The sequence below is a fragment of the Neodiprion lecontei genome, chromosome 2 (assembly GCF_021901455.1).
Source record: "Neodiprion lecontei isolate iyNeoLeco1 chromosome 2, iyNeoLeco1.1, whole genome shotgun sequence".
Lineage (NCBI taxonomy): Eukaryota > Metazoa > Arthropoda > Insecta > Hymenoptera > Diprionidae > Neodiprion > Neodiprion lecontei.
The window spans coordinates 1,376,401-1,392,875 of NC_060261.1; the positions used below are offsets into that span (position 1 = coordinate 1,376,401).

The 16,475-nt window shown below is 42.5% G+C and overlaps 1 protein-coding gene across 2 annotated transcripts in view; it reads right to left on the reverse strand.

Moving 5' to 3' along the window:
• Positions 1 to 16,475, reverse strand: part of LOC107222594 (serine/threonine-protein phosphatase 4 regulatory subunit 1) — a 134,836-nt gene that overhangs the window by 107,451 nt on the left and 10,910 nt on the right. Inside the window, exons 1-2 of one of the 2 annotated variants that reach the window (XM_046732307.1) lie at positions 4,773 to 4,949; positions 27 to 186 (exon numbers count right to left, since the gene is read on the reverse strand). In XM_046732307.1, the coding sequence (XP_046588263.1) occupies positions 27 to 186; positions 4,773 to 4,818 (206 nt within the window). In that variant the 5' untranslated portion in view covers positions 4,819 to 4,949. Of the gene's footprint in view, positions 1 to 26; positions 187 to 4,772; positions 4,950 to 16,475 lie in introns of those variants that run through there. The other variant, XM_046732306.1, reaches the window with a different exon arrangement.

Consider the following 16,475-nt stretch of genomic DNA (forward strand, 5'->3'; position numbering starts at 1 on the left):
TAAATACGAACGTCTTTGGGACTCACCGGTTGAAGATCGTCGGCGATGCCGCCTCCAGCTGGAGCTTCACCAGGGCGGAAGGATAATCGGCGCCTCCACCCTCGTCGCCATCGACGCCGACACCCTCGTCGCTGCTGCAGTCTTCAGCCTCGCTGCCGATTTCCTCGTCGTCCTTGTCTGCCACAGCTGGGAACACGTAGAAACGGTGAAGTTTTTCAACGAACGAAGCGACGAGATTGAACTGATTTATATGCATTAAGTTGGAAGCTTGGCGGCAACGGTTCGAGAAGTTTTACGTATCGTCTGAACTAATGTTATAAGCTACCTGGGAAAGCTGTTTTACACGAACACTTGTTGTTAATTGCTGATGGTACAATATCGAGGGATTAACTTTTCCCTCGAATTCAAGCACAGCGATTTTATCGAGTATGTAATATAATATCGTCCCTCTCGTCGGCGACGTGGTGGATGATGTTCAAGACTTCGAGTACCCACCGTAACCGAAGAGCTACTCGAAAGTCTCAAAGTTACCGAGTATACCGAATCAGGGCCAAGGTTGTGGGAAAATAACCGAGTAAAACTGTTGCGCAATTCGCAGTAGCTGAATAAATTATAAATCCGAAAATTAAACCTAGGTCAAAGAAACCAGCGAATTGAATTGAAAGCCTGGCTCGTGTAGTATAGAAAATGTACGAGATTGAAGTTAGTTACGTTATCGGTGAAAAAAATCATTACGTATCTTATTTTTATAACGACTTTGAAAAAACTAAGAGTTGAAAATACGAGTATTTTTGTGCTTTGTTACAGTAATACAGAATTTCCAACGATTGCAAAAACGCAAAATAACGATTTTTCCCTGAGCATGAAATCGCAACGAAAAAATTACCAACTTCAACGTGATGAAAATGTATGCATCCGGTTAAAATGAATCTTGGCCGAAAAAAAAAAAAAAATCTCATCTTTTCTCCACCAATCTCAACAACCGTAACGCAACAACCTCCCGAGTTTATTAATTTCCCAGCAGCTGAAAGAAATCGAAATTATCCAACATTCGGCGAGTAATTGACCATTGCAGGTTTCAGTTATTTAACGGTTGCAATAACAGGACTCGATTCGAGTATCGGAGATGAGGTTCGGGGGGGGAGGATGAGTGGGATCGACGATTACGCGACGCGGTGCATGCAGGGTGCGTCGGGAAAACGGGGGATGAAGTTGTGGCGACGGCAAAGGCGCAGCCCCGAGAGGAGAGAGAGAGAGAGAGAGAGAGAGAGAGAGAGAGAGAGAGAGAGAAAAGGTACGCGTGGGAGAGAGCGTAGGGGCGTGGCAAGATGAATGATCGCAAGACGCAAGAGTATTGATCCCGGACTGGGACCGTATAGTAAACCCACCCCATTTCATCCCCTCTCTCTCCATGTCCTCCCTTTCTATCTATCCGCTCTCCTCTCTACACATTCGCGTTGTTCTCTCCTCGAGACCAGCGACTGCCTTCTTCCTCTTTGCCCGTGTTACCTTCACACCGGATTACGTCCAGTCAAATCTGGACAAGGGTTTCAGTGAAAAGGATTGTTATAAGCTATACGTGATATATGTATATATATATATATATATACCTATATAATATATGGATATATTAGGGTGCTGCTTGTCACGTATGTTGACGAATTTTGTCCGCAAATCAACTTCGAATAATTCAAAAACATTTGCCTAATTTTTTCAGACTTTTACATGGTCTAACTCTGAGACAGTCCGCATCGTGATCGATGTTTATTATGGAACTCGACAAGGAGAAAACTTTTTTTTCTCGGTATATATTTTGTTGTAAGAGTAATAATGTTCGAAAAAAGTTCGTAACCGCGAGGTTTTAGTGGTACTGTTTGAAAAAAAAATTCACATCGTCGTGCCACGCAATCTCGACGAATTTCACACCCTTGAAATCCGACATATTATTCTTTTTAATTTAGAGAAACTACGATTCGTCTAGATTGCCTGGGATTACGATGTGAATTTTTTTTTTTCAAACAGTACCACTAAAACCTCGCGGTTACAGATTTTTTTGGAACATTGTTACTCCAACAATAAAATATATACTGAGCAAAAAAGTTTTACACACGTTGATTTCCGTAAGAAACTTCAATCACAAAACGAACTGTCATATTTTGTGTTTTGTACCTATTGCAATAATATTGATTATCGCGTATATTGTATACGTATATTTTTTCAAATATAACGCGTGAAAAATGTTGAAAAACAAAAAAAAAAACACACGCTTTTTTCAAATTTGCGGAAATAATGTTTTTTCCCAGCAAAACACAAACACTCGTTACACGGACTCATTAACGTGTATCGAATTAATTGCGGGAGTGCCGACAATTCTCCAAATTTTAATTTCAATTACGTACTCTGTCTATCTCTCTGATGTGTGATTTGTTTACCCAATGCAGAGACGAGAGAAATTTCTTTACTGCCCAGCAGCTGCAATTCAATAATCAACGACTAGGAATTGCAAAAGAATGGGATAAACAATCGTTTAAAATTAAACGTCGACCGCGAATATGACACAAACGTACATACATATACCGCAGCTACATTACTTTCTACATAATCAAATTGTCAAAGTGCAAATGAAAAATAAGCAGTGGATAAGATTTCTGGGTTAACGCCTCGCGGCGTTCTTACACACGTGCATGCGTGTTGATGCGATAGGTATACCTGGCAACGATAACGGGCAAACGATAACGATAACGATAACGACGTGGATGTATCGGCGTATCGAACGATGATCGACGAACCGAACTGGCGAGACGCGGCGAAGCGAAAAGTCTCGGCACGCTACTTCGAAACGCATAATTGAAACGATCGGCGGAACAAGATGATCGTCATTGATCGATCATTCTTACCTACCACAGCCGGGGAAACGGATCTCAGTATTTAGTTTCGTGCCTGTCATTTCGTTTCTCACGGAGTACGATTCGTATTTTCCCTTGCAAAATTATACACCCCGACGACATTTTTCCGTGGACGAAAATTCTCTTACAAATTGGAACGATATATTCGGTAACTCGTTATGGATAACTAGGATAACGTGTGAGGTACAAATGACAAAGAAATTGTAATCGGTATCGAAAGTGAATGGAAACGTAAGGATATCAAAGTTTTCAATATCACAAATGATCATTTTTCAGGGTAGCCAATAAATCTCCATCGAGAAAATCCCTGACTTTTACAAGTTTTCCGGACAATATAAATCTTACAATTTTCTCCGACCAATTCGGATAAATTGTTTACAATGTTTTTTTTTTTTTTTTTTTATGAATCCCCGACTTTCCGCAAAAACTCCCGACACTTCCCTGACTATTTCAAAATTTCAGAATTCCATGACATTTCCAGATTTTCCAGTATTCCCGGACCACTGACCGCCCTGGTTTTTTTTTTTTTTTTTTTTTTAACGGAACTGCGGCAGAGAGATTTAAAGAAAAAATCATTCGACACAAATATATACGTCCGGATACATGGAAAAATGAAAAATATTACAGTGTCCAATATGTATTTCAATCAAAGGACTGGTTATACAGCGCAAAAAGGATGAATGAAGAAATTTAGGGAAAAAAAAATCTTACGGCGCGCCAATATTCGTCGTCACGATACTCGAACACTGCTTCAAAACTTGCTTATACACAAGCGGTTGGATATTATTGCAGAACACGTACGGAACAACGCGGAGATTCGATCAGGATCGAAAAAAACCGATTTACACGGCGTATTTAATAAATAATGAATGTGAAAAAACGAAAAATTAACGTAATTTTGACTAAAGCCGCAATAATTGTAACTGAGGAATCTGCCGCTGTGACGACCAGGAAGGAAGGAAGGAAGGAAGGAAGGAAGGAAGGAAGGCGCGGAGGTATAAGATCAATAACAAACCATTAGGGCGAAGGCTCGTACCTACAGAGTGCGAGAGCCTTGATCCTTCCCTTCCTGCTTCCCGCATCTCGAGACAACTCAACAGTTGAAAATCGCTAATGCATCATGCGTACGATATGCATTATGCAATTGCTCAAAGAGATCTCCCCCCACGATTATCCAGCTTTTATTCCGCAATAAGATGCCATTTACCAGGATTTTAATTTTCAAACAACTTCATTTTACATTTTGTACAAAAAAATAAATAAAAAAATTAATTACTGCGCAAACAACGACAACTTACGTTTATTCGATAATTCTTCAGGTACTCGAAACAAGTTCTTCATTTAAATTTGACGAATTTTTATGAAATCGTTTCATACGTATGTATAATTAAATATATATATATATATATCCCTGTTGCATTACTTTCTCCCGCTAGGCTTCGATATAATTAAGCGTTACTAATTTTCGTTCAACAAAACTGCAGCTGCAATTATAGCCATTCACCAGAAACAACCGTAGGACTGATGATGCACGTAGTTGAAAGAAAAAACATGATTGAAGTATAGTTGCGACGTGTTTTTAGGAGAGCAGAGAATACATGTACGTATACTTTTTTTTGTTTCTTTAAGATCGGCAACGATTTTGTACGTAACGCATCTTTCCGCTGCTCGATTGCTCGTTTGTTATTGTTGTTGTTGTTGTTGTTGATGTTATTATTATTATTTAATCATTACCGTTATTATGACGATTATTATTGTCATTTGTAAACGAGTATTGCCCTGCCTGTTTTATAATTTTACAATATGCCGTAGGGTTAAGGCATATATTATCGAGAGAGTGAAAGGAGGTATTTTTCCCACGCTCACCTATTCGCCGTCTGAAGATCTCGGAGATTTCTTCACGTATCCACATTGTGTCGAGGTAGAGGAGGAGAAAAGAAGGAAAAAATAAAAAAAATAAAAAAATAAAATATCACTGCATGTACGTCGTGTTTTATAACATATTTATATGCGTCATATAACGCTTCGTTAACGTACAATATCCTCAATTATATCTTCGGCTAATCGTTGAATTAACAATTTTTAAAAACTACACTGCAAAAAGACACTGTGTGTATTTTTTATACATAAATTGCAATCACCGCAACGAGATTTACAGATATGCGATTATCGTTTTACTTCCGGATATTTAAGAAAAACTTTTGTCGCTCTTCGCGTAAAATTGAAAGATAAAAATCTAAAACACGTCATCGATCCAAATACATTTCCACGTTCACAAATTCCGGCCGGCTATATGGATTACGTTTTAAACGTCGTTTACGAATCTCGAACTGTGGAGTAATGTTTCATAGTGAAATAAAAATAAATAAGTAGTAAAAAAAAAAATGAGATATAAAAAAAAAAAAAAAAAACCGCAAACAAACAACTCGATGCACAGTGATCGTAGTACGGTATATTATAATCTTATGGACATCGTCTGACGGATTGATGACAGATTCGGTTTAACCTTCTTCGTTCCGTGCACTGAATTATTACTTAAACAGTCATGAATACACGACATCGGCGACGAATTGGCAGAAATCTTCATCGTTAACACAAACAATTCTTCTATTCAGAGAGACGCAGGCACCAACGAACCAGCTATAGGTCATTCGCCTTCGTCTTCTCCTTATCCTCCTCCTCCTTCTTCTTCTTCTTCATCCTCGGCGTTATTTTATTTTCCAAATTCTGCGTGTCTCCGTTGCAGCAGCGACTGGTACAACACACGCACTCTCATTCAACAGCCGATGTAGTCATTTTATCATCCGATATTATCAATTCCAGATGTTCAACAACAATCGCTTCACCGCGATGATTAATACCGGGCGATCAGTGATCGAAGAAAAATGTGTTTCCGATCAGTCCGAATCACTGTTTTAGACAAAGATAAGACGCGAAAGGAGAGAATAAGAAGAAAGAGAAGAAGAAGAAGAAGAAGAATCGGGAAAAATCATCACTCGAGTCACTCGCCGCACTTTGGTGTCGTCCCAAGTCTCGGGGTTGCGTTAGGTTAGGTTAGGTTTAAGGTTAGGGTGCGTGCTCCGTGCGTACACCTACACGTACACACATACGTATTATTAACCCGCGGTACTCGAATACGCGAAGAATATCCGGCGTGATCCCGATACCGCGTTGTAAAATGACGCCGTAAGGTGTACCGGAGTCGACGAACCCCGGGAGGCGTGATAAGGGTAGGTAAGGGGGTAAGGTGGGGGAGGTCGATCCGAGGTTCGCCCCACGCGGACATACCTCGATCGCGTAACGTATCGCACTGGTACGACGGTGGCGTTGGACGACGACGACGGGGCGACGCAGGGTGAGAGGCGAGGTGAGGCGAGACGAGAAGAGTGTCGGTGCAAGCAGCGAGCGGTCACGAGAAACGACACTAATTCGGTCCGTAACGGCGGCGAAGGTTCTTGCAAGTTTTTCACGTACGTGGGTATAACGTACATGTCGTCACGGCACGCAACAAGACTTGGACGACGAGACGAGACGAGACGAGACGAGACGAGACGAGACGAGAATAAACACTGATTGTCGAGAGAGAGAGAGAGAGAAAAAGTTATTCGCGAGCTGCGCGGCCTCCTCCTAGGCTCGACGCCGAGAGAAATATACTAGGCTGCAGGGCTGATGACGATAGGTGCGGCGGTGTCGGCGCGCGAATCGGCGAGAGAACGAGGGGGTGGCTGTGGTGGTGGTGGGAGGGGGTTCATCTCGCGGCGGAAGCGCGTCAGAGGGCGAAGGAGGAGGGAGGGCGCCACTGTTCGGCGTCGACGTCGACGCCCGCGATCGATAAACGGTGCGCTCGCGATGGGGATGAAGTGGGCGGGGGGGGGGGGGGGGGGGGGGGGGATTCAGTCACAGGTGTGGGGGTCGCGCGTGCGCGCGTCTCTTCGTGTGCTAAACGTCGTTGTACGTACGTACGGGTACGTGGATTCGTAGGTATCGGGATCCGCGCGGAGGGCGGTGAGGGGAAGGGAGGGGAGAGGAGGAGGGTTGGGCGCGCCGCTCGTTCTTGCACCGAAGGGAAGAAAAAAAAGAAAGGAAAGGAAAAAGATCAAAAAAAAAAAAAAACACTGCACGTCGGGTAGGAGGTTGAAGATAAGGGCTCGTATCGGAGGATATGGTATTATGTGTATACCGACTACGTTCTACACACGTACGATATCAGCGGGTGAGCGAGTGGGTGGGGGATGATATTAATTTTTGTTGTTGTTGTCGTTGTCGTTGTTGTTTTACCTGCAGACGTTGCGTGATACATATTATAAGTATAAGTATAAGTATACCTATCTACCTACTATGTATCGTACGTGTACGGAGTTTACTTACTACTTGACAGATAGTACAGGTACACGACACACACACACACACACACACACACATATATATATATATATACATACACACAGATTTACGTGTAAATCAATCCATGCGCGTGCGCGTAGTTGACTATTATTTTCCTCTTTCCTCCTTCCTTATCTTTCTCTGCACCTTCTTTCGTTTCTCTCTCTCTCTCTCTCTCGCTTGGATGTGCGGGGTTTACGTACGTAGTCGCCTCTTTAATACCCGTTGCATACCATCGCCGCGCTGCAGCGCTCCTTATTCTCCCTCACTCGCTCACTTTCTCCCCCTCTCTCTGCTCGTAGCTCGGAGTCATTCATTGATTCCGTCGACGACGCCGAGCGTGTGTACATGGACTGCAGCGGAGCATACAACGTTGTACACGCACGTATACATGTATACGTATACCTGTGTATATACGGTGTTCGGCGTATATTCGTGGTGGCATAACGGTGACGTCAGACAGTCGAGAGGGAGGAGAGGGAGAAGAGAGGCCCGAAGGCTTGCGACAATTTATTAAAATACGGGGATCCGAGTTTCGTCGAGCATCCGCCGAGCACGCGGCGTTTCCTCCTCGTACACGTGTGTGTGTTTTTTCTCTTACGTATAGCTACGTGTTACCGTTATCGATACTGACAATGGATGGGAAAGAACGACGAATGAAAAGAAACAACAGGTTTACATACCGATGCGTGTGTAATTACCGATCAGTGATTTCTCTCTATTTTTCTTTCATTTTCCATCCCTTCTGTTGCATAGGTTAACCGAACATTAAGTACGACACTCGCGTTACGACGGGCGAAAATAGAAGGATATAATTGTTGCGTGTAATCGCGAATCGATATTAAACAACAACGGTAACAAAAACAACGCGGGTCACGTTCGAGTTGGCGGAATAACGTCGTGGGTGAAAAAACGCACACGGAGTGGATGTAGGTGCAGCATAGCGCCGGTGAGGGAGGGCTAAGTTTAGTAACCGCGTCATCGTATGGCGAGAGGCTTATTTATGAATAAACGTGGCTTCCTCAATGCACCGGCCGCGCCGCGCGTGTAAAAAAAGAGAGAATGAAAGAGAGGGAGGGAAACGAGCGAGCTGCGTGCGTAGACGGTGTGAGAGAGAGAACTACGAGCTGCAGCGAGGACAAAGGTTATTGTTGCACTCGCTGCTCGGCGTGCACACAGGCGCAAAAAAAGGTCGGCTTGTGAGAGGGGAGGAGAGGAGAGGAGAGGAGAGGAGGGGCTACTGCACCCGGGCTGGACAAGGAAGTTTCATTGACGAGATTCGAGGAGAAGCCTCGTCACGCGAGGTAGAAACGATTACGAGATTTCTATCCTCTAAACACAGAGGTGGTTGTACTTGCGACTTGTTGCAACACCCCCTCGCATTAAAGGTTGGATGCGAAAACTTGGTAGGATCGATATATCGAAATATAAAACGCGTGAAAATAAATCTCAATTTCCGAACAATTCGCGTTTCGTTGCTAAATTTTCGCCTGTTCTAAATTTCGCAATACCTAAATGCGTGAGATTCGGCGATGTACGGTATCAAGAACCAAAACAACGAGTAGAGACGCGTTTGCAGTATTAATTAATCATGCAACCGTGCGGCGTTTACTGTTGCACGTATATATGTAAATAATAATAAAAGAGTAGCAGTGGCGGTAGGGTGGATTGAAACGAAACGAAGCTGCTCCGAATTAAGAACGGTGGGAACATTGTTAAGAACGATGCGTTAAAAATAGAGGGCGACAAAGCGGCAAGGAATGCACGCGGCGGACTCCAGACGGTCATAGGCCGGAGGTCAAAGGGCGGCAGCTCGCTTAATCGCCGACAGGCGCAGCTCGCGCTACCGATCCTGCCTTTACGCCTGCCTGTGTATGCCTGGAGCACCAAAGTCCGTACAAACGGCGAGGCGAGCAGTGGCTCGCAATCAGGATTCTGCGGCCTAGCGATAAAACGGAACCCCTTTTTAATAAACAGAGAGATGGAATAGGATAGGAATAATCGTCGCTTCGAAGAAGGCGTTCGAGAAAGCGAATTGCTGCTGTACGGTATTTTGTATGTATACAGGGTGGTGAGAAAAGGTGGATACACCTGGGTAGCACGAAAACGACGTAACTCGGAGACAAATTCAGAGATAAAAATATAAAGAGATGTATATGATGTGTCGGGGTGCTCCTTGTTTAGAGTGTGACGAATTTCTTCCTCCCCATCCCCCCAATCAATTTCAAATAATTCAAAAACAATTGGCGAATTTTTTTCAGAATTTTAACTCGACTCTAATTCAATCTCGACGAATTTCGCACCCTCGAAATCTGAAATTTTTCTTTTTATTCAGAGGAAATGCGATTCGTCTATATTGCCTCGTATGCCGATGTGGGTTTGTTTTTGTTTTTTTTTTTTTTTTCAGACAGTAGCATCAATGCCCACTAAAACCTAGCGGTTACAGATATTTTTTTTTTTATAACATTATTACTCTAACAATAATACATTTACTGAGAAAAAACATTTCGCTCGTGTCATTTCCATAAAGAACTTGGCTCACGATGAGGACTATCTTGGAAATGAGGTAAAAATCTGAAGAAATAACGCGATTGTTTTCGAATTGTTTTCGGAATTAATTGAGGGGCTGGACGGAGGGGGGAGAAATTCGTAAACACCCTAAACAAGAAGCACCCTTGTATATACATAATGATAATACACGCCTCGCGCCTCACCCAGTTATCGATGTCATTATCATTATCATCATCATTATCATTATCAACGGCCAAACGCACTTTGTCCCCATCATCGTCATCGTCGTCATTCCCTACTTCTTATTACACGTATAATATCCGTACTTATGCATATTAGGTAATTGCGAATCCCTTCCGTACGTAGGTATTCAATTTATTGCTGTACGATGTAACGTATCAGCAGTGAAGTTTTACTCGCGATCGACCGCACTTCGAGTACAGAAACGGTACTTCGCTTTTATTTTTCTCTATTCTAAACTACGTCAAAGCTCTTGTCCTCAATTTTCATTCGTGTATTACAACCAGCTACCAAGGATCAAAGTCGTCATGTCTGTTGAAGTTGGGAACGTTTTCGTAAACGATTCACGCTGACGAAAGAAAACCCGTTACTTCGCGATTTTCTGACCGTTTGAAATTCGGTAAACCGTAATAAAACGATGTATACTAATGTTTGGCAATCCTGGTTCCTTAAAAAAAATCATTAAGTAAAAATAAGAAGACGGTGATTTTTTTTTTTTTTTATAATCTAGTAACTTAAATATCGTGGATACTGAATCGTTTCTGTCTCCGCATCTTTATTATTTTATCTTTCTCTCTTATACATGTTTGTTCGCGTCAGTGTCTGGGCATTAAAACAAAACAGCACGCGTTTGATAAAACAAATTTAATTAAAATAAAACAATTATTCCTTATTTGATTTAAATTTATCCACTGTACGAATACTTTTGCACACCACCGTAAATTGCGTTATCGGGCCTGTACCGTTCATATGAAATAAATAAATAAATAAATAAATAAATAAATAAATAAAGCAACACACCGCGGCATATAATTACACGCAGGTACGAAGGATCGAGGATGCGTGAAGGATGTCCACGCTTACAATACACATATAGTCGGCCTGTTATCCTTGTCGCGGAATTTCTGCAACGATCCGTGATAATAGCGCGCGCTCGATTAGACGCGAGAATAATAACGAGGATTTTACACAGACTCGCGAGATGTCTTGCGTTACGCAAATGCATATACCTAACCCACCACGTGTGTGCATACCTACGCGTGGAGTACGGAAGCTGCGGACGGGACGGAGGAGAGAAAAGCGGAAAAAAGCGGCGAGGATGGGGAGTCGGAGGTGAGGGGGGGGGGCGAAGGGGGGAAGGGGAAGAGGGAGGGGGTGGGAAAAAAGTGCCCGGTGAGAGGTATAGTAACCTACAGGGAGTAGGGGAAGGGGGGGGGGGGGGGGCGGTGCGAGAGAGCCGAGTGAACGCAGAAATTAACCCAATTTTTCAAGCCGGTCATTGACTTCCGGAAATTCCTCACATTACGATCATACGTCACGTAGGTATCATAATAACACATACGGCGCCGTTGATCAAGGTGCGCGCGTGTAAATTTTTATTCTTTTTATTTGATTTTTGTCTAGATTTTAATTCATCAGTTTTGTTATTATTGTTGTTGTTGTTGTTATCGTCACCATTATCATTACTATTATCCACCAGCTTCGTACACAATTCGTCCACTTCTGTACGCATTATTATATGCGCATACATTTTACATTACACATATATACGTTATTTTTATAGGACGAGCGTTAAAATCAATCCAGGGCAATTGTAATGACCGAAAGCGGTACGTGGCAGGGAAATATATTTACGTGCGTTATATATATGTATATATACACAGACACAACGTATATGAAAAAAGGCGTCAGAGAAAAAGAGTTACACGTATTACCGGAGAGAAACGAGTTACGAAGTACGAAAAAGAAAAAACAATTAAACAAAGGTATTCACGTTTTTTACTGTTTTTATTTTTTCGTCGTCGCATTCTCCCGACTTACTCATATACCATATATATATATATACACAGACACGTATTACACAACATGAAAATTTTCCTTTTTTCCGCAATACGCGTGTTATTATTATATTTATACGCGCACCGTCGACTCGCTGCATCCGCGTTCAACGCGGAGAGGGTTTCAAGGTCAAGTGCACAAACGGAACGCGGAAGAGGACGCGAGGAAGGTCTCAGAGGCCTGTGTATGCACGCGGATGAATTTGATCTCGACAAAATCTTAAACGACGTCCACGTACACGATACGATAAACGGTGGCGTATCTAAATATGGAACGAAAAACAATTGAAGGGAAAAAAAAAAAGAAACGTAAAAAATATTTTATCCCCTCGCAGGACGAATCGGCAGACGCAATATAATTCTAATTGATCGTGCGAATGCAGGTAATATAAAACTAATCGCATAGATGGGAGAGAAGGTAGAGCAAGTAATGAGAAAAGAAACAAATAAATCGTCGTATACGGTTACATCGAGTCGTATACGTATAACGTTATCGCTGTATCATTCATGTTCGCACAGATATGAAACGAAACTAACGGACGCCGGACGTGTGATGGGAGATCGTACGTTGATCCGGTAAGGCGTACTTGGATGAGAAAGTTCCGTAATCGATGTCGTCTCTCGAGTAAGGCAAGATGGCCACCCGCAGCCTAAGAAGAGCCTCGAGTCAGTGACGTGGTGTACCTACTACAGCGGCTCGATTCTCTCTGTCGTCTAGGCATTAAAACCAGCAACATAGGTCTACCCATAGACGAACACCTTCGTCACGCGCGCACGGACACACGTGTAGTTAGGTGCGGTGGTACGTAAAGCCAGTTTCATCGATACGCGGCGAGACGGGCGTTAAACGGATACGTAAACACCCCGGATGTCTCTCACGCCGATGTGCGTAACACACACGCGTGCACGCGAGTGTCGCGTTATGCGTGCGCGTGTGACGTACCTTACGCCGATACGTTTCGTTGGGTATGTCGGGCGGATAGATTTTCTTCGTAATATCGTCTGAATCGCGTTCGGAATCGAAAGGTTGTATCGTCGTTTGCACGGATGTGTATGCGTGATCAGTGGGAGAGAGGGAGAGGGTTAAAGAGGCACGCGCCTTACAGATAGATGGATGGATGGAGTTGGACGGGTGGATGGATGGATGGATGGATGTACTCGGATAGAGTGCAGTATTGTAAGCGAAGGAGAAGAGAGTAGGTGTATCTGGGCGATTTACAACGTTGCTCGTTGCTCCTTGCTCGTTGCTCATTGATCATTGGCCATTAGTCATTGGTCATTAGTCACGTTCCTCGTGAGCTCGAGTCGTTTATGAATGAATAGGGCTGCACGACGACGCGACGGTGCGCGTGCAGCGTCTACTACGATCCGCGTACGTACGTACACGCGTGCATTCGTACAACACAACCGATCGTGAAAGTGGAAAAAGGAGAAGAAAGGCAGGCGCATGCATGGCGGGGCTAACGCTGACACGCCACTTGACGCAACGCGTAACTTGTAATAACGTATCACGTACGTAATGTGTAACTGTACGTTGCGTTACCGATATACGTACGTACGTATGGTCGCGTACCACACACTCGTTGCGCGTTGCATGTTACAAATTCTGACTTGCTAATTGGCATTAGTCGCGAAATTGCACCGTAGTCTTTAATCGGTGTGAAGTTTAAAGCCTCTAGGTCAAACGGAACACGTGCCTCCAAGCTCCGAAAGTTTCAGATGTTGAATACGTGTAGTTTTTATAAACAGTTGTTTCGTTTCCTTTGACTTTGGTACAAATTGAGGGACCGATTTGAAACTTGGCAGAGTCGTTGCTTCCGACGATAGGAACAAAGCCAGAAAATTTCAAAATTTTATAATTATTGTTCCCTTACGTACACAAGCCTGATAAAAGTAATGCCGTCAAGCTTATATACAAAAAGAAATATATTGCAAAGTTACGATAATATTTTGAAATTATCAGGCTTTGTTCCCGTCGTCACAAGCAACGACTCTGCCAAGTTTCAAATCGGTTCCTCAATTTGTACCAAAGTCAAAGAAAACGAAACAACTGCTTATAAAAACTAGACGTATTTTAAGTTTAAAACTTTCGGATTTTGGAGGCACGTGTTCCGGTTGACCTACGGGCTTGAAACTTGACGCAGATTTTTTTTTCTGGGGTGCGTCCCGATGAAATTTTTTCCGACCCCCAAAACAAGGACCACCCTCATGTGCGTTAGGCAAATTCGTTTTTTTTTGGCCCAGTCTAATGCGCGTACGTACAGTATAGGAAATAACAGTTATCATCACGTATTATACGTTTCCGTAAAAAATCGTAGTTCGTATATACATATCGCGAGGTTCACCAGCCGGAATGTCAGTGTGAAACCTCCCTCCCTCTCTCGCTCATTCACGTGAATCACACGTGGTGACGTGCACGCGCACCAACGAGTTAGGTACCTACACCTCTAACACCCGAGTATCGCCTGCCTCTCTCTCTTAATATCAGCGATCATACCTAAGCGTGTTTACAAACACACGCGTACAGATATATCGACATTCGCGTATGTTAATACCTTTATAATTTTTTCATTTTTTCTTATCTTTCTTCAACACGTTACATCGATATAATAATGAAATTTGTGAGGAAATTATACACGGATCAAACGTACGTATAAGAAACTGCAAATTTTGATTGTTCATAGATACCTATATTCCTTTTGTATATAATCAAACACAATACGTACGCATATAAGATTATGATAACGTATAACAGGGTGAAGCAAATTAATATCGTACATTATTTATTCATGCAAGTATTATCATTATTCATTAATTTTTTTACTGCGTCAGTTACTGTTATAAATATTTGTTTTATCCTTCCTACAAGGCAAAATGGTACATGACATTTTTTGTTTTCTCCGAAGGAACGAATGATTGAAAACAAATCGTACGATTTTGTGCGAAATTAAGTTTGTTGCACACATATGCGATTTGTATACTCACAAGAAAAAGGAACTTGCAAATTTTCTACGAAATATGTTTGACGAGAAACAAAAAGAAACGCAATAATTACATCTTCCGCATCATCATCACCCCCCATAAAAAGTTTCTGTTTTTTAATCAACGACTACCCGTGACGTAAAAATTCTTTCGTTACAAACGCCCGTGACTTGGTAGTAAAATCGAACCTACAGCGTGGCCATCATCGGTGCATTAAGCGTGCAGCATGCGGTAAGTCCACCACGATTGTGCATAAAAGTGCCAAGGGCGACGACGACGACGATGAAGAAGAAGAAGAAGAAGAAGAAGAAGACTACCAACGTCCAAGTTTCTCTCTTACGGCCTACGTATACATGCTTACGTATATACATATGAAGATGTGTGCGGTGTAGAGAGCGAGAGAGAGAGAGAGAGAGAGAGAGAGAGAGAGAGAGAGAGAGAGAGAGAGAGAGAGAGAGAGAGAGAGAGAGAGAGAGAGAGAGAGTATCGATGGATGGGAGAAGGACGTCAGGGGAATCAGGCGGGGTGGGGATACGAAGTTGGGTGGGTCGGGGAGGGGGGAGGGAGAAGGAATCCGAGGAATGCTACGTAATAATCGAGCCGCCGCGCCGCTAACGCGTTTTTCGGACACCAGGGAGCGCCATTGGTTGGCTCACGGTCGGTTAGCTACACCTATGCTACGCGTATCGCGTGCGCCGAGAGACTTTGTAAAACAAAATCGTCTGTTTTTATTTTTTCTTCGTTTATTTGATTAATTGAAAAAAAAAAAAATTTTTTTTTCTCAACTCAAGTCGACAATACGGTTTCAAACGACGAGACAAAATAAATGCGGTGAAAAGTTTGAGCTATTAATATTAATATTTTTGACGTACCTCGGAGCGATTTTTTATCTACCGTTTAAATAACGCGGGAATAAACTTTTACACTTAAACTTTGTAATTTTATAACTCGTCAACGCGTCGGTGTACGGCGTTGGTGTATTTTTTTTTTTTTTTTTGACAAATCTACTCTTTCGGAAGTTACTTAACGAGCTTAGAAATAACGCTTGAAAGAGTAGATTTGTCAAAATAAAAAAAAAAAAAAATTACAAGAGACCGTTTTTTGTAGAGGGTTCAATTCCCGCAAAAAAAAAAAAAATACGCTACGGTTTTTTCGGTACACTAAACTCGTTGACGAGCTGTAAAATTTCAAAGTTGAGGGGAAAGAAAGAAAGAGAAAAAAATTTCCTCCATGTTATTTGAATGGGAAATAGTAAATCGCGACGATGCACCTCTCCCGATATTAATATCAACAGCTCAAACTTTGACAGGATTTTTCTTGTTTCGCCATTTGGAATAATATTTTCGTTTCGAATTTTGGAAAAAAAAAAAAAAAAAAAAAAAAGAAATCGGCAAACAAAAATGAGGAAACAAATACGATCTTGCGCACTTTTTCTTCTCACACGGCTCCACGTGACGCGCGGAAACAGCCCAAGCATAATTTACACACACGCAGGCAGGCAACAAAGATACGTGTAAGTTTGGCGCGTAGTTTATTACGAATGTACGTAGCGTCTATTATAGGTATACGTGTATTAAAGTTTGCGATCGGAAAATGGCCGCCGCTCTCGAATACC